The 19158-nt window shown below is 47.4% G+C and overlaps 1 protein-coding gene and 1 long non-coding RNA gene across 2 annotated transcripts in view; one reads left to right on the top strand and one right to left on the bottom strand.

The window, feature by feature from the left end:
- The window catches only part of LOC137322667 (E3 ubiquitin ligase Rnf121), a 45980-nt gene extending 27127 nt beyond the window's left edge, over positions 1-18853 (top strand). The window contains exons 7-9 of the mRNA XM_067985592.1: positions 4953-5086; positions 7208-7309; positions 16239-18853. Of these exons, the coding sequence (XP_067841693.1) occupies positions 4953-5086; positions 7208-7309; positions 16239-16359 (357 nt within the window). The 3' untranslated portion in view covers positions 16360-18853. The remainder of the gene's footprint in view (positions 1-4952; positions 5087-7207; positions 7310-16238) is intronic.
- LOC137322668 (uncharacterized) lies at positions 14492-16099 on the bottom strand. The gene is made up of 2 exons (XR_010963206.1): positions 15917-16099; positions 14492-14881 (listed from the first exon to the last, which is right to left on the bottom strand). It is a non-coding gene; the product is annotated as an uncharacterized lncRNA (long non-coding RNA).
- Positions 18854-19158: the final 305 nt, after the last annotated feature.

The raw sequence follows: 19158 nt of genomic DNA on the forward strand, positions 1-19158 counted from the left end.
GTTCTGGATTCCCACCAGAGGAAATAGTTTCTCTCTCTCTACCCTATCAAATCCCTTTGTCATTTTAAACGTCTCGATTAGATCACCCCTCAACTTTCTAAATTCAAGGGAATTTAAGCCAAGTTAATGCGATCTGTCCTCATAAAGTAGCGCTTTAAACCCTGGTATCATTCTGGTGAATCTGCGCTGCACCCCCTCCAAGGCCAATTTGTTTAAACTGTATTTTCTGCTTCTCTATTTGAATAGTCCTCCGCACACCTTTCAACCATGCCTATTTAGTCAGAACATCCCGATTTTGGGGGTGAATTGCAATCCTGCTCTGCTGGTCCAACTCTGAGTAGCGATCCCAAGCTTAAAACTATTCTCACAGAGATGATTGGAGTTACAGAAGTTGCAGGATAAATTACACCTAGAATCTGTTTTAATTTGTGTTTTATTCCCTCCCCCACTACTCTTAACAGAGGGATTATTTCACTCTATTTTGATCGGGCGTGGTTTGTAGTTTAAGATGTGTCACATCAAAATACAGCACGTGCTTCTCACTGAGTAATGTGTTGGGGAAACAAATTAAGCACATACCAGATCAAAACTCCCTTAATTGGTTTTCAGACTTGTGGAAACCATAACCATGCATAAAACTCATTAGAAGCACAAACATAATAGGGCAAACAATGAATCTATTGGGTTATTGGAATGTTCATGGCCCAACAGTGTCAGCCCATGGCTCAGTGGGTAGTGTTCTCACCTCTGTCAGAAGGTTGTGGTTCAAGTCCCACTCCAGAGACTTGAGCACAAAAATTTAGGCTGACCCTCCCACACTGAGGGAGTGCTGCACTCTCGAAGATGCCGTTTTTCAGATGAAATGTTAAACTAAGGCCCCGCCTGTCCCCTCAGATGGATGTAAAAGATCCCATGGCCACTATTCAAAGAAGAGCACGGGAGTTCTCCCCAGTGTCCTGGCCAATATTTATCCCTCAAACAACATCACTAAATGGGGGTCACCATTGACTAGGACCAGCCATATAAATACTGTGGCTACAAGAGCAGGTCAGAGGCTGGGTATTCTGCGGAGAGTGACCCACATAGGAATATAGGAACAGGAGTAGGCCATTCAGCCCCTCGAGCCTGCTTTGCCATTTCATAAGATCATGGCTGATCTGTGATCTAACTCCATATACCTGCTTTTGGCCCATATCCCTTAATACCTTTGGTTGCCAAAAAGCTATCTATCTCAGATTTAAATTTAGCAATTGAGCTAGCATCAATTGCCATTTGCGGAAGAGAGTTCCAAACTTCTACCACCCTTTGTGTGTAGAAATGTTTTCTAATCTCACTCCTGAAAGGTCTGGCTCTAATTTTTAGACTGTGCCCCGTACTCCTAAAATCCCCAACCAGCGGAAATAGTTTCTCCCTATTCACCCTATCTGTTCCCCTTAATATCTTATAAACTTCAATCAGATCACCCCTTAACCTTTGAAACTCCAGAGAATACAACCCCAATTTGTGTAATCTCTCCTTGTAACTTAACCCTTGAAGTCCGGGTATCATTCTAGTAAACCTACGCTGCACTCCCTCCAAGGCCAATATGTCCTTCCGAAGGTGCGGTGCCCAGAACTGCTCACAGTACTCCAGGTGCGGTCTAACCAGGGTTTTGTATAGCTGCAGCATAACTTCTGCCCCCTTGTACTCCAGTCCTCCAGATATAAAGGCCAGCATTCCATTAGCCTTATTGATTATTTTCTGCACCTGTTCATGACACTTCAATGATCTATGTACCTGAACCCCGAAGTCCCTTTGGACATCCACCGTTTTTAACTTTTTACCATTTAGAAAGTACCCTGTTCTATCCTTTTTTGATCTAAAGTGGATGACCTCACATTTGCCTACATTGAATTCCATTTGCCACAGTTTTGCCCATTCACCTAATCTATCAATATCCCTTTGTAATTTTATGTTTTCATCTACACTGCTTACAATGCCACCAATCTTTGTGTTATTGGCAAACTTAGATATGAGACTTTCTATGCCTTCATCTAAGTCGTTAATAAATATTGTGAATAATTGAGGCCCCAAGACAGATCCCTGCGGGACTCCACTAGTCACATCCTGCCAATGTGAGTACCTTCCCATTATCCCTACTCTCTGTCGCCTTTCGCTCAGCCAACTTCCTAACCAAGTCCATACTTTTCCCTCGATTCCATGGGCTTCTATCTTAGCTAACAGTCTCTTATGTGGGACTTTATCAAATGCCTGCTGGAAATCCATATAAATAACATCCATTGACATTCCCCTGTCCACTACTTTAGTCACCTCTTCAAAGAATTCTATCAGGTTTGTCAGGCATGACCTACCTTTCACAAATCCATACTGGCTCTCTCTGATTAACTGAAAATTTTTGAGGTGTTCAGTCACCCTATCCTTAATCCAGCATTTTCCCCACAGCAGATGTTAGGCTAACTGGTCTATAATTCCCTGGTTTCCCTCTCTCCTTTCTTAAAAAGCGGAGTGACATGTGCAATTTTCCAATCTAGAGGGATGGTTCCTAAATCTAGAGAACTTTGAAAGATTATAGTTAGGGCATCTGCAATGTGCTCACCTACTTCCTTTAAAACCCTGGGATGGAAACCATCTGGTCCTGGGGATTTGTCACTCTTTAGTGCTGTTTTACTTATGTTAATTTTATTGAGTCCCTGTCCCCGATTCAATATTAGTTTTCTTGGGATTTCCGGCATGTTATCCTCTTTTTCTACTGTAAATACTGACGCAAAGTAATTATTCAACATGTCTGCCATTTCCCCATTGTCACTGACAGTATCCCCACTTTCAGTTTTTAAGGGGCCAACACTGCTCCTGACCACCCTTTTTTTCCTGACTCCCCAAAGCTTTCCATCATCTACAAGGCACAAGTCAGGAGTGTGATGGAATACTCTCCACTTGCTTGGATGAGTGCAGCTTCAACAATACTCAAGAAGCTCGACACCATCCAGGACAAAGCAGCCCGCTTGATTGGCACCCCATCCACCACCCTAAACATTCACTCCCTCCACCACCGGCGTACTGTGGCTGCAGTCTGTATCGTCCACAGGATGCACTGCAGCAACTGGCCAAGGCTTCTTCGACAGCACCTCCCAGACTCGCGACCTCTACCACCTAGAAGGACAAGGGCAGCAGGCACGTGGGAACAACACCACCTGCACATTCCCCTCCAAGTCACACACCATCCCGACTTGGAAATATATCGTCGCTGGGTCAAAATCCTGGAACTCCCTTCCTAACAGCACTGCGGGCGAACCTTCGCCACACGGACTGCAGTGGTTCAAGAAGGCGGCTCACCACCACCTTCTCACGGGCAATTAGGGATGGACAATAAATGCTGACCTTGCCAGCGACACCCACGTCCCATGGACAAATAAAAAAAAAACTAAAATCAAATTATCTGGTCATTATCCCATTGCTGTTTGTGGGAGCTTGCTGTGCGCAAATTGGTTGCTCCGTTTCCTACATTATAACAGCGACTACACTTCAAAAAGTACTTAATTTGGGGTGTCCTGAGGTCTTGAAAGACCCTACATAAATGCAAGTATTTCTTTTACACAGCTTGACTCAATGGTGTCACTCTAGCCTCTCAGGCAGAAGACTGTGGGATTTGAGCACGTAATCTAGGCTGCCACTTCAGTTCAGTGCAGTGCTGCACTGTCAAAGGTGCTGTCTTTTGGATGAGCTGTTAAACCGGGGTCTCGTCTGCTTGTTTGGGTAAACAAAAAAAATCCCATGGCACTTTTCCCAGAGGAGTGCCGAGTTCTCTCTCTGTCCTGACCAACAGTTATCCCTCAACCAAGAACTCTGAAAACAGTTAAGCTGGTCTTTGTGGGGACTCGCTGTGCGCTAATTGGCTGCTGTGTTTGCCCACACTAAGTAGAATCATAGAATGATACAGCACGGAAGGAGACCATTGGGCCTGTCGTGCCTGTGCTGGCTCTTTGAAAGAGCTATCCAATTAGTCCCACTCCCCTGCTCTTTCCCCATAGCCCTGCAAATTTTTTCCTTTTCAAGTATTTATCCAATTCCCTTCTGAAAGTTACTATTGAATCTGCTTCCACCGCCCTTTCAGGCAGCGCATTCCAGATCATAACAACTCGCTGCGTAAAAATGTTTTTCCTCATCTCCCCCTCCGATTCTTTTGCTGAGTAAATTATGTTTCAAAAGTAAAATGTAAGGAATCTTACATTTGTCCACCCCAGTCCATCACCGGCATCTCCACATCATTTCAAAAGTAATTAATTGATTGTGAAACCTTTTGTGGTGTCCTGAGGATGTGAAAGGCGACACAAGTGCAGGTTCATTCTTGTACGTAATAACATATTTTCAAGTTTACTAATTGTGATATAATAAAACCAAACAAGTTCCTGAATAACAACTTGCATTGCAACTTGTAGTAAAACGTCCCAAGGCGCTTAGTCAAACTAAGGTTAATTGCTTCTGTATTGACATCTGGTAAAAGACAATATTGAGTCACTAGGATGGTCCTAGGTTTGATCCCCTGTCTGACCGGAGTTGACCTGGAATGGGCTTAATCTGTTTCCTCCACATGCACACTTCTCAATGAGAGATTAACGCTATTGTATTTTGATGGGCAACAGCTTTTAAGATTAAACTATGTCCCATCAAAATTAATTAATGCATTAATTCTTCTGGTGGAGGGCAATGGGGCAGGGGGACAGACCCACACTCCAGCGCAGCACTGGGGGTGGGGGAGTGCTGTGTTGCTAGTGGTCCGGTGTGCAAAGAAAATGGCCAGCACTGCTGCCTGCGTAACAGTGTCCGCACTTCAAAATAATTCATTGAACGTGAGGCACTTTGGGATATTTGAGAGATGCAATGCACAGAGGATCTTTACACCGAGCACTGTGCCAATTTGCCTGTTGCCAATATGTCTTTGCTGTGTGTTGCAGTACTACAGTGCATCGGGAATGCCAACCAAGCACCTCTCCAATGAGATCTGCGCGGTCTGCGGACAAAAAATCTTTGTGGACGTCAACGAGGAAGGCATCATAGAAAATACGTACAAGCTATCCTGCAACCACGTGTATCCTTCACCGGGCGGGAGAAACGGCAAGGAGTCAAACCTGCCGAATATCAAAAAGATAACCTTTCATTTTATTTTTTGGGTTGCCGCGGGTACAGTACCATTCTAATGGCGCCGTGCAGTGTGGGAATGTGGGCAGGGGCTGAGGTTAGTGCGTGGAGAGGCAGGAGCGAGGCACTGCACTTAAACCAATTGGTCCCTGGACTGCTGTCTCCTGGAATACTGCCGGTGTAGTGAGGCACAGAGTGTTGCAGGAAGACACCTTCAGGAGAGGAGACAGTCATTCTTCCCCTCCGCTCTACCCCCCCCCCACCAAACTATCCTCCGCCCCGCCCCCTAACCTCCCTTCTACGGGTCGTAATGTCTCTGTCAAAGCCTCACCTCTTCCTTTCTGCTTCTCCAAGCTGATTTTGGGCAAGATTTTGTTTTGGTGGCGGGGAGGGGAAAGGAGGGGAAAGGAGGGACACAGTTTTCTCCTCCCTTCCCCCACCCCATGACTCTTATTGGGCTAGTCTTGCAAATGTCGGTCACCCTCCAGTACCTTACCACAGCGGATGTCGTTTCACGTGTGAGCCTTAGCCAGTGACTGAGGGAGTGGGAGCATCACAGCCAAGCCCGATCCTCTCCGCACCCAATGTCCCCACTCACCCGCACCTTCCAGCAGGAGTCAACTGGATTCCTATCAGGAATTGGAACCCTGGCGGATTTCCTGCTTTCCTCTGCGCCCACCCCCCCGCTCCTTTCTCCAACTAGCCAGGCACCAGTGCATGTTCCCCAACTACTTCCTTGGCTGAGACCAGGCAAGCTCTCTTTTCCCATGCTCAGGACCGTGGCTCATTTACCGATTTTGTTTTACATTTCAAGTGTGCAGTTTCCTCATTGGAAGGAAATTTGTGCAGCTGAGCTCGGCCACTATGCGAGCGAGCTCCCTACAGACTCGGTCCTGTCTGTGCTTCTGCTTTTTGTATTTTAGTCATGAGCATACAGTTTTTTTTTAACATCGTGTTTTGTTTTGTTTTTTTCTACAAATGTTGGGAAATAATATCCAAAAGAGACTTGACAGAAATCCCCATTGATTTCGACCGTTTTTTCCCCTGTAGGATCCTAGCAGTTGTTGCCCAGAAAAGTTTAATGTTTTTTTCACTTTGCTGGTAATAGTGTGTATCTGGCCCACACAGCATGCTCTACCTTTCACTCCTGGGTCCTGGGTTTGAAACCAGACATGTGGATTTGCTTATCTCATTCCCTCCCATATCCCCTTCCCCGTCCTCTCTTCCACCCATGTACTTTTCCAATCACCTTTGTTTCCTCCACACTCTTGCAATCCTCTCCTTCTTTCCCCCCCCCCCCCCCCCCCCGCCTTATGCAAACCTATTCTAGTCCGTTCTTTTTCCTCTGCCACTCCCCCTCTGTATTCTCCACTCTACCAGCACGGGTTAGATAGAGTAAAGCTCCCTCTACACTGTCCCATCAAACACTCCCTGGGCGGGTACAGCACGGGTTAGATACAGAGTAAAGCTCCCTCTACACTGTCCCATCAAACACTCCCAGGGCAGGTACAGAAAGAAAGAAAGAACTTGCATTTATATATCCCCCTAATGTGTCCTCTCAAATGTTTCACATACATTAAATTAATGTGCAGTTGTCAGTTTGGGCACAGCAAGGTCCCACGTATAGCTCCCTCAGTTCTGTGCCAGTAAAGTGCCTTGTTCTGAAGCTCTGAACAGCACCAGTGTGACGTTTCCTATACCAGCTCCATGTGGCCAGTCTGAGGGACAGTTACAAGCTATGGATACAGTTGTGCTATAATTCCACCCCCACTTGGAGCTGTGGTGCGACGGCCCAATCACATTAACGTAAGGTCCTCACAGACACGAGACATTCATCGCATCAGGCAGGCCTGGATTTGAAGCCGGGGTGAGAGGCGAAAGGATAGTTTGTCACAAGAGTAGGCTCGACAGTCTGAAGACAGTCAGGGTCTTTAATATTGAAAGGGTTATTTTCCCCTGTTGTGCTCTTGTCGAGTAGAACTGATTGAAGTTGCTGTTAATGCTTCCACGCTGTTACAGGTCTGCTATCTCAGGGGGCTGTGCTGTCTTTTCCTTAACTGCTGTTCTCCAGGTTCCATGAATTCTGCATCCGCGGCTGGTGCATCGTTGGAAAGAAACAGACATGCCCGTACTGTAAAGAGAAGGTGGATCTAAAGAGGATGTTCAGCAACCCGTATCCTTCTGCTTAATGCGAAGACGGAAAGAGAAAACGTTCATGGTTATTTCTTATCTTATCAGTGATGTCTTGTTTCTCGCTCAAATTACTTTCCTGGTTTTGCTTCAGTTCTCTCCACCCTCCCCTCCTCCCCCCTCTAAAGTAACTCATGCTAGGTATTAGGTCCTGGTTTGGATACAGAGTAAAGCTCCCTCTACACTGTCCCATCAAACACTCCCAGGGCAGGCACAGCACGGGTTAGATACAGAGTAAAGCTCCCTCTACACTGTCCCATCAAACACTCCCTGGACAGGCACAGCACGAGTTAGATACAGAGTAAAGCTCCCTCTACACTGTCCCATCAAACACTCCCAGGGCAGGTACAGCACGAGTTAGATACAGAGTAAAGCTCCCTCGACACTGTCCCATCAAACACTCCCAGGGGAGGTACAGCACGAGTTAGATACAGAGTAAAGCTCCCTCTACACTGTCCCATCAAACACTCCCTGGACAGGCACAGCACGAGTTAGATACAGAGTAAATCCTCGTTGCACATTGGTCTATCCCAGCTAAGAGGGAGACAATGTGACCTGTTGCCAGGACTCTTCTAAGGGCGATGAGTATTGTAAATTTGACCCCCTGGGGAAATGCTGCTGCTGATAACTTAAAAGAAAAAAGTCGACAGACCCGAGAAGGTCTTTTTGATTGACCTTCGGCCCACCTGTCTGCATCTCACCATATCCCTCAGTCCCTTCGAACATGTTCAAAGTTTGTTTCATTGAACCTTCTCTAATAACTTAATGCACAGATCTATATTATTTTGACAAAAAAAAATATCAGCCTCATTATTACCAGTTGTCAATGTTTAGATGTGTGCGCCCTGACTTGTCAGGCTAAAAGGCTCGCCTGGATAAGCCTGGTCAGTCCCCTTTGTTATATCTTGGAACACTTCAAATAAGTCATCTGAGTTTCCCAACACAATGATATAATTAGCATAACTGCACCACTCTCTGCTAAGTAAGGCGCTATATTGGGCAGTGGTGCTCCTTGAAGGTTAGCTCAAGTGCTTGCAACGGTTACAGGGATTCCAGTCTGTGGTGTAGGGGGAGTATTGAAGAATTTCAGCTGTGTAATTCCCACCATGTACTTGAGGTTGGGGGGTTTTTTTAGGCTTGAAAACTGAAAGGAAGCCAGTGCTTTCTGACATCTTGCCAAGAAAGTGTTGAACCAGATAAAGGAATCAATGTTTGTGTTGAATGTGGGGAACCCGCAGACTTGGGATGAAGTGAGATCAGCAAGCAATGGTTGCAAAGTGCATTGGACCCCGTGCAGTAGTGAGGAAAGACTTGCATTTATACAGTGCCTTCCTCGACCTCAAGACATCCTGAAGTGCTTTACAGCCAATGGACTACTTTTGAAGTGTCGTCACTGTTGTAATGTAGGAAAATGCGGCAGCCAATTTGCACACAGCAAGATCCCACAAACAGCAATGAGATAATGACCAGATAATTTGTTTTTAGTGATGTTGGTTGAGGGATAAATATTGACACCCAGGACAACTCCCCTGCTCTTCTTCGAAATAGTGTCATGGGATCTTTTACATCCACCTGAGAGGGCAGACGTGGCTTCGGTCTAATGTCTCATCCAAAAGACGGCACCTCCGACAGTGCAGCACTCCCTCAGTACTGCACTGGGAGTGTCAGCCTGGATCCTGTGCTCAAGTCTCAGGAGTGGGACTTGAACCCACGACCTCCTGACTCAAAGGTGAGAGTGCTACCCACTGAGCCACGGCTGACACCCATTACTTCTAGTAATGCCTGGAACAAACACTCCAATGCCATCATTGATGAAGGCATCAAATTGAATGAGTGACAATGGACAACTCTGCCTCACTCCTCTTTGGAGAGATAGGTGCATCAAGTCTCTCATCCACCCTTACCCGGAGGACACAGCCCAGATAAAATCAAAGATCTGGCGATATACTCCCATAGCTTCTGGCTTGTCAAAGAAGAGCAGGAGAGTTCTGGTGTCCTGGCCAATATTTATCCCTCAACCAACGCCTAGAACAGATGATTTGGTCATTTATTTCATTGCTGTTTGTGGGACCTTGCTATGTGCAAATCGAATGCAGTGTTTCCTACATTACAACGGTAACTACACTTCGAAAGTGCTTCATTGGCTGTAAAGAGCTTTGGGACGTCCTACGGTTGTAAAAGGTGCTGTACAAGTGTAAATTTGTGCTTTTTTTTCCCCCCTTTAGATTAATAATGCACACCCAGGAGTGAGTTATAGCTGGAATCTAAGAGATGGTTTATATATGGAATAATGAATACCTGAGAATGAAATACAGGTTGGAATGTAATTGAGGGGTTCAATACCCAGCAGTGAGCAACAAGCTGGAAACTCATCGAGGAGTTGGAATGTTGTGCGTTTGATAAATAGAATGAATACCCAGGAGTAATTATGAAGGTCGTGAGGTGGTGACAGGCGCTATATAAATGCAAGTCTTTCCTTTATTAGTGCTCCTTTTTGCACGATATTGGATTGTTGGTGGACTCACCTGGAGATCTCAGCACCAATTTGTGGGCAGAGTGCCCTTACCACTGGAGTGGCAATATGGCGTACTAGACCATCTTTGTGGTTTTGGTTGCATGGTAATGAAGGTGATTTGTCCCAGTTGTTTGTTTGCATCTTCCTGTGGATTGCAGTTTCGGGGCGGTGGAGGGGGACGCTGTGCTGAGAAGGGGTGATCGGCATTTTCCTCCTCCTCGCCTTTGTAATGACAGCAAAATACTAATACACAGGTTCAGCTCAGGGCGAGAAAAGGCCATCAGACCCATACACGCTCACCCAAATCTTTACTGGACTCACTCCCCCACCCCCATCACCACCACCTCCAGGGAGAGGCCAACAAAAACAGACCTGTAACCAATTTTTTTTTAAATTTGTTCATGGGATGTGGGCATCGCTGGCAAGGCCAGCATTTATTGCCCATCCCTAATTGCCCTTGAGAAGGTGGTGGTGAGCTGCCTTCTTGAACCGCTGCAGTCCGTGTGGTGAAGGTTCTCCCACAGTGCTGTTAGGAAGGGAGTTCCAGGATTTTGACCCAGCGACGATGAAGGAACGGCGATATATTTCCAAGTCGGGATGGCGTGTGACTTGGAAGGGAACGTGCAGGTGGTGTTCCCATGTGCCTGCTGCCCTTGTCCTTCTAGGTGGTAGAGGTCGCGGGTTTGGGAGGTGCTGTCGAAGAAGCCTTGGCGAGTTGCTGCAGTGCATCCTGTGGATGGTGTACACTGCAGCCACAGTGCGCCGGTGGTGAGGGAGTGAATGTTTAGGGTGGTGGATGGGGTACCAATCAAGCGGGCTGCTTTGTCCTGGATGGTGTTGAGCTTCTTGACTTTGTTGGAGCTGCACTCATCCAGGCAAGTGGAGAGTATTCCATCACACTCCTGACTTGTGCCTTGTAGATAGTGGAAAGGCTTTGGGGAGTCAGGAGATGAGTCACTCGTCGCAGAATACCCAGCCTCTGACCTGCTCTTGCAGCCTCAGTATTTATATGGCTGGTCCAGTTAAGTTTCTAGTCAATGGTGACCCCCAGGATGTTGATGGTGGGGGATTTGTCGATGGTAATGCCGTTGATTGTCATGGGGAGGTGGTTAGACTCTCTCTTGTTAGAGATGGCCATTGCCTGGCACTTGTCTGACACAAATGTTACTTGCCACTTATCAGCCCAAGCCTGGATGTTGTCTGAGTCTTGCTGCATGCGGGCATGAACTGCTTCATTATCTGAGGGGTTGCGAATGAAACTGAACACTGTGCAATCATCAGCGAACATCCCCATTTCTGACTTTTTGATAGAGGGAAGGTCATTGATGAAGCAGCTGAAGATGGTTGGGCCTAGGACACTGCCCTGAGGAACTCCTGCAGCAATGTCCTGGGGCTGAGATGATTGGCCTCCAACAACCACTACCATCTTCCCTTGTGCTAGGTATGACTCCGGCCACTGGAGAGTTTCCCCCCGATTCCTATTGATTTCAATTTTACTAGGGCTCCTTGGTGCCACACTCAGTAATTGGCTGGATTGGATTTGTCCTGCTTTTTGTAGACCTTGATGTCAAGGGCAGTCACTCTATCCTCACCTCTGGAATTCAGCTCTTTTGTCCATGTTTGGACCATGTTCAGATCCATCTACACCTCAAAATGTCGCAAGTATAGACTGCTCGATTTTCTGACCTTGATTTCCTGGGTTCTCCCCAATGTAAGGAACCAGGGATTTACAAGCAGACGCCAGTCTGCAGAAACATTCTTGATTAATTGCCCTCTCAGCAAGTGCTTATTTAGAATGCTGCCCCAAAGGGTGTACCAGAGCAGTGGCCTTAAAGGGACAGGCCCAGGATAAACGCAGCTCTGTCTCCGCAACTAATCATTAGCACAGTGCCCCAGGCTGCTATCCGCGAGGGGGGGGCAGGAAATCAACTGAAATAATATATTAAATATCTGCCCAATGGCGTGTGGTCTAGCATAAAAACCCATATTTTTTCAGATTGGCTCAGAATTTCCAACAACTGATCAAGAAAACTTGATCGCATTCAGTCTATTTCACTGTATCTCACCACGTCTCTCGCCGGCTTCCGCTGCAACTCACCCTGAGCAATACCACCAGAGGTTCACTGGAACGTGAAGTCTCTGTAGAAAATAATCAGCATCTCGGGCTCCCTTCAGAACTCACATAGGAGCAGGAATAGGCCATACGGCCCCTCGAGCCTGACTCCTCCTGGAGCTCTTGAATTCACTGCACCCAGGCCCGTCGTATAAAATGTGCAGCCTTGCAAGAACGCTCCCAGCCATCACTTCTCTGTAATTGCCCAGTTTATCCTGTGCCCCGTTTTGGGGAGGGACCCTTCCTCTGTGCCCCGTTTTGGGGAGGGAACCCTTCCTTCCTCTCCTGTGTTGCAGATGTAATCAGTGATGTTCATTGTTACCCAGGGAACATCAGCCCTGGGCACAAATGGGGGAAGGGCAGGCTAGGTCATCTCGCTGGGCGTACTAGCTTCCAGGAACCAGGATTTCGCAGGTTATGGTGTCCCCAGACCTGCCCTTTGGACCCGGAAGGAGTAGTTGGAGGCCGAGTGGGGAAATCCTGCTGTCCGTTCCCACGCTTTTTTTTCCGAACTGTTTGTCCTAGAATGGGTGTGGAAATTTCCCCTAATCGATGTTGTAGTAAAGTCTGTAGTGTACGGTTACTGCAAAGCAGTTCGGGTAAACCGCTCACTGAATGCTGTGTGCTCGTCAGCGAACATCCCCATTTCTGACCTTATGATGGAGGGAAGGTCATTGATGAAGCAGCTGAAGATGGTTGGGCCTAGGACACTGCCCTGAGGAACTCCTGTAGCAAAGCCCTGGGGCTGAGATGATTGGCCTCCAACAACCACTACTATCTTCCTTTGTGTTAGGTACGACTCCAGCTGGTGGAGAGTTTTCCCCTTGATTTTTTAAAAATTCGTTCATGGGATGTGGGCGTCGCTGGCGAGGCCGGCATTTATTGCCCATCCCTAATTGCCCTTGAGAAGGTGGTGGTGAGCCGCCGCCTTGAACCTCTGCAGTCCGTGTGTAGTTCCCAATGACTTCAATTTTACTAGGGCTCCTTGGTGCCACGTTCAGTCAAATGCTGCCTTAATGTCAAGGGCAGTCACTCTCACCTCACCTCTGGAATTCAGCTCTTTTGTCCATGTTTGGACCAAGGCTGTAATGAGGTCTGGAGCCGAGTGGTCCTGGCGGAACCCAAACTGAGCATCGGTGAGCAGGTTATTGGTGAGTAAGTGCCGCTTGATAGCACTGTCGACGACACCTTCCATCACTTTGCTGATGATTGAGAGTAGACTGACGGGGCGGTAATTGGCCGGATTGGATTTGTCCTGCTTTTTGTGGACAGGACATACCTGGGCAATTTTCCACATTGTCGGGTAGATGCCAGTGTTGTAGCTGTACTGGAACATCTTGGCTAGAGGCGCAGCTAGTTCTGGAGCACAAGTCTTCAGCACTACAGCCGGGATGTTGTCGGGGGCCATAGCCTTTGCTGTATCCAGTGGGGTGGGGTTGTTGCGGGTGTAAGTGCAGCCTGGGGAAGGTAGGACGTCATCCCCCACGCGCGCACAGAGTGTTCCTGATTATCGTGCGAGCATCAGTCAGGAGAACGGTGCTTCCTGGGGAAGGAAGACAGTTACTCACTGCAGGAGCCGATTTAGAGAGGACCTGAGCAGAGGTTGTATCTATTTTTAGTCAGGGCAGTGGTGTTTCATCTGGAAGAAGAGTGAAATAGTTTATTTTAACTAGTAAGTTGTGCAAAGTCAGTACATGATGTTTCTTTTAAGTAAACTGGCAGCAGTGTTGGAAGGGAGACTTCAGAAACGTTCCACAGTGCTGCCTACTGACCAGAGCCTGCAACTACATAGTTATGTACCACTGTTTACATAGAATCTTACAGCACAAAAGGAGCCCATTCGGCCCATCGTGCCTGTGCCTGCCATTTGAAAGAGCTGCCCAATTAGTCCCACTCCCCTGCTTTTTCCCCACAGCCCTGTAAATTTTTCCCCTTCAAGTATTTATCTAATTCCCTTTTGAAAGTTATTATTGAATCTCCTTCCACCGCCCTTTCAGGCAGCGCATTCCAGATCATAACAACCATTACAATTCGCTGTGTTTAAAAAATAAATTTCCTCATGTCGCCTCTGGCTCTTTTGCCGATCACCTTAAATCTGTGTCCTCTGGTTACCGACTCTTCTGCCACTGTAAACAGTATCTCCTTATTTACTCTATCAAAGCCGTTCATGATTTTGAACACCTCTGTCAAATCTCCCCTTAACCTTCTCTGCTCTAAGGAGAACAATCCCAGCTTCTCCAGTCTCTCCACATACTGGAGTCCCTCATCCCCGGTACCATTCCAGGTAATCTCTTCTGCACCCTCTTAAGGCCTTGACATCCTTCCTAAAATGCAGTGCCCAGAATTGAACACAATACTCCAGCTGAGACCTAACCAATGTTTTATAAAGGTTTGGCATAACCTCCTTGCTTTTGTACCTTATGCCTCTGTTTATAAAGCCAAGGATCCCGAATGTTTACATACAGGATTTCTGTTCCAAGTGTTTGCCTAATGTTAAATGTTGACATAAAAGTGACGAGAGAAAGTTGGATAGGAAGTGTGTGCATATAGAAGAATTTTAATATTCTATCGATTGAAAAGATAGTGCAGTGTACATGGTAGGACCTGGGTTCATGACACCAGGGCCCCGCAGTGTCTGTCTCTGTTGTGAGCTTGACAAACCCAGAGCGGACTTGAGATGCTTCTCTGCAGGGACCTTGTGTCGTGGGGCTCACTGTTCTGCCAAAGAAACATAGAAAGTAGGAGCCGGAGTAGGCCATTCGGCCCTTCGAGCCTGCTCTGCCATTCAGTATGATCATGGCTGATCCTCTATCTCAGGCTATGTTGTCCAAGGCTATGTTGCCAGAGTTAAGGACATCTCTTCAAGATTTTATTTGCGGCAGACAAAGAGACTGGGTTGGTTGGGTCACCTGGTCCTGTCGGGGACACTGGAAGGCATGAGGGCAAGGTGAGAAAACACACAATGAGAAATGGTCATTCAGCAAATCGAATCCACCGCTTCCACAACCCATCTCCAATCTGCACCACCCATTCAATCTCCTTCCACAGCCCATGTACTCTCTCCCCTATCACGGACTCTACCCACCCATTTAATCTCCCCCCACAGCCCATGTACACTCTCCCCTATCACGGACTCTACCCACCCATTTAATCTCCCCCCACAGCCCATGTACTCTCTCCCCTATCACTGACTCTCCCCACCCATTCAATCTCCTTCCACAGCCCATGTACACTCTCCCCTATCACAGACTCTACCCACCCATTTAATCCCCTTCCACAGCCCATGTACTCTCTCCCCTATCACTGACTCTCCCCACCCATTCAATCTCCTTCCACAGCCCATGTACTCTCTCCCCTATCACGGACTCTACCCACCCATTTAATCTCCCCCCACAGCCCATGAACACTCTCCCCTATCACAGACTCTCCCCACCCATTCAATCTCCTTCCACAGCCCAAGTACACTCTCCCCTATCACGGACTCTACCCACCCATTCAATCTCCTTCCACAGCCCATGTACACTCTCCCCATCATGGACTCTACCCACCCATGTAATCTCCTTCCACAGCCCATGTACACTCTCCCCATCATGGACTCTACCCACCCATGTAATCTCCCCCCGCCTCAGCCCATATCCACACTCCCCTGTCACAGACTCTACCCACCCATTCAATCTCCTTCCATAGCCCATGTACAGAAAGCTGCTGGTGGGGGGGGGGGTTTCCTTATGGGCAGTGCTCATCCCCACTGAATCTTCCTGTACTCACTGCACCTGGGAGAGCCAGTAGCCCTGGCGCAGGTACAGGAAATTCTGCTTCTAAACTGCATCATCACTTATTACAGGGAAATGTCAGATTTATTTATTTCCTGTCATAACCATCCAAACTGCTCTGGACCAAGGCCCATGTGACTGAATAATTCCAATTTATTTCTTTCTTTAGTGTGATCATGATATTCTTACCTGGTGTTTTGGGGTCACATGCTGCTGTGGTCCGTTTTTCCATGCAAACCTTAGTCAGTGTAAGGTCACCGATTTGAAGAGAGCTGGACATGCACTCCAACTTGTTTTAAGGCGTTTCTATCTGCTGTATATCTAAATATGGAAAATGTCAAACAAGCTTGACGTCTCGAGGCATTGACTTGGTCAGCCCACTGAACACAATGCTTTAAATAGATCACTGTGTGCGCTTTACAGATTCAGGAAGTCGGTGATGTAAGGGTTCCCCTTTCACTTCCATCGCCTGTTTCAACTGTGCACTTTCCTTAACGTATCCCTCTCCAAGCTGGGAGAGACCACACGTCATGTACGGCCAGCTGCTCGATTGGCTACGTTATTTAGTTGCTTGGCAACCTGTGATCATCGGACTGGTTCAAGGCATCAACTACAGTCTGGGACTGGAATAATCTTGCCCCCTTTTTGTCACCTCCTCCTTCCCCCATCCCCGCTCCCCTCCCCCAAAACTCCAATTCCGGGGAATGCACCAATCCATGGAACGTTTCGATAAAATCCTCGGGTGAATGGCTCCAACTTGACGAAGAAGGAGGAGAAAAAAAAATGGAAGAATCCCCTTGGACCAATAGATTGGACATCGGGCTAGTTGGCAAGTGGACCAGCGGGTTTCTTGAGTGCATTTTTCCCTTCCTCCCTCTGAAAGGGAGTAAACGTTCAAATTAGCCCAGTTGTTTTAGCTGTCCCCTGTTGTCGAGCGAACAGGCTCGAGGGGCTGAATGGCCTACTCCTGTTCCATTGTATGCAGGTTATTCCAGTGATTGTGAAAGCCTTGAATCACAAGTCCCAAAGGGTAATTTGCTTCTTGTCTTTAGAAGACACAACCTGACTCTGTGTATTTCTCGGATATGAATGGGTTCCGAGCACTTGCCGTGGCTGATCCCTGTGTGGGCTCAGGTTTATCGGCGGGTGGGTTAGAGAGGGTCCAGGTTTCTCCTTTGTTTGCAACTTAACATTTGTAAATGAACAGTAAATAGTCGACTTTTCCCCAGGGAGGCAGGGTGTAGCATTACAGATACATGAGCTGTAACACGGAGTGGGGGGGGCAGCCTTTACAGGAACTTGGGCTGTAATATTGGAGGGAAGACAGCCATTACAGGAACTTGGGCTGTAATATCAGAGGGGACAGTCATTACAGGAACTGGAGCTATAATATGGGGGGGCAACCATTACAAATCCTTGGGCTATAATATGGGGGGGGGGCAACCATTACAAATCCTTGGGCTGCAATATGGGGGGAGACAGCCATTACAGGAACGTGGGCTGTAATATGGCTGGGGCAGCCATTACAGGAACGTGGGCTGTAATATGGCTGGGGCAGCCATTACAGGAACGTGGGCTGTAATATGGCTGGGGCAGCCATTACAGACCCTTGGGCTGTAATATGCGGGGGGCAGCCATTACAGACCCTTGGGCTGTAATATGGGGGGGCAGCCATTACAGACCCTTGGGCTGTAATATGGGGGGGGGGCAGCCATCACTGATCTTTGGGCAGTTATGATCAACAGCCTTTGTACTAAAGTCAGATCGAACAAATTCCCAGTTTCTCTGACAGTAGGGGGAGAGAAACAAGATCAGTCCTGGAACTGGGGTGATTCACTGGAGAGAGGGCAACACCGAGGGGGTGTTCTTCTGTTTCATGTTGGGCTAAAATGTTGTCTTGAAGAAAGAGAGAGTCCTTTCATGATGGGAGCTAAAAACTGAAGGAGGGGAGGAGACCAGCAGGGTCAGAGCTACCAAAAGGAAAAAACATTCTCAAAAGGTTGAAATCCATCCTTTTTATACTATATATATATATATATATATTAAAAGAAAAGCCCTATTTTTACACTCTCTGATCTTTTATATTGGATTGTATGGGGGTTTATCAGTGATGCATTGAGATCATTGCAAGCTCCCCCCGTCCCGCATTACAGCATCAAAGTGGAAGAGACCAGTGAATATAATCAACCACATTTTGAGTTACTGTGGGTGAAGACTGAGAAATCAGAGATCAGTTATGTTGGCCCAAGTGCCCTCCCTTTCTGAAGCTGGTGATTGATCCTGAGGCCATACGGACGTGGAAGTAACGCAGTTTGTGCCTTTTACAAAGAATGATGCAGGCGTCCTCGGTGGAATGCACTCTCCGGCGTGGTGTCGAACCGTACAGGTAAAGCAAGCTCCCAGCTTCAATTGCCCAATCTCCCCTGAATCAAGAGACCTCGGCTGCAGTAGAGGTTTGGGATCCAGTGCCCCAGGGCTGTCGAGGGAGAAAGAAGCCATGGTACCCGCTCCTGATCGCCGTCCAGTGACTTCCACCCCCTCTCCTGCTGGAAAGTGTGTGTGTGTGTGTGTGTGTATCTCAGGTGACAGACAAGGTCAAGCTCGGCTGTGACAGTCGGTCACACGAGGAAAAGCCACTGAGGTGAGGTACTACAGGGCAGCCTTTGCCTGTGGCAACGCTCACCGACCTTGGCTGCCTTGTCGGGAGAGGCCGGGGAAGGGGGGAGGGGGTGTGGGCGGATTGGAGCAGGAAAAGAGACGGAGAACGGTCAATGCTGATGAATGGCTGTCTGACCCTTGGCTTGACGAGAGGTTGCTGTGTGTTCATTCATTAGCACCAGGCACTGATCTCATCATCAGACCATGTCCATTGATTGGTGATAAACTATGTCCAGTATTTGATCTGCTCATTTATTGGCCAATGTTCGATTGGCCTCCTCAACAAGGATTGATCGGGGAAAGAAAATTCTTTCAGTAAGCATTAGCTGCAGTGCTCCCCCCACCCCCATAAAAAACATGGTTTGGTCAGTATTGTCACCGCTGAAACATGGCGCCATTTATTTGGTGCTCTGGACCTGTAAAAACTGGTGTGATTCATATTCAATAAACAGCACACGTTGCATTGTGTCAGGACTGTCGTGTTGATGTGTCAATATTAGGAGACACTAAAGTCTCATGAAATAAAAACAGAAGAGGTGCAGGAATGCACAGCAGGGCTGTCGACCCTCCAGGATTGGCCCTGGAGTCTCCAGGGATTAAAGACTAATCTCCAGGACACTGCTGCAAGCCAAGGGAAAAATCATGGGAACATTACAAAATATTGTGCTTTTAAAAAAAAAAAATTTCTTTGGACACTTTTATTTATTAGTTATACTGGAAAAAAGACTGATAGACTGACAATCAAGAATCATCCTATCGGGTAATAAAAAGTC

This window comes from Heptranchias perlo, chromosome 6 (assembly GCF_035084215.1).
Source record: "Heptranchias perlo isolate sHepPer1 chromosome 6, sHepPer1.hap1, whole genome shotgun sequence".
Taxonomy (NCBI): domain Eukaryota; kingdom Metazoa; phylum Chordata; class Chondrichthyes; order Hexanchiformes; family Hexanchidae; genus Heptranchias; species Heptranchias perlo.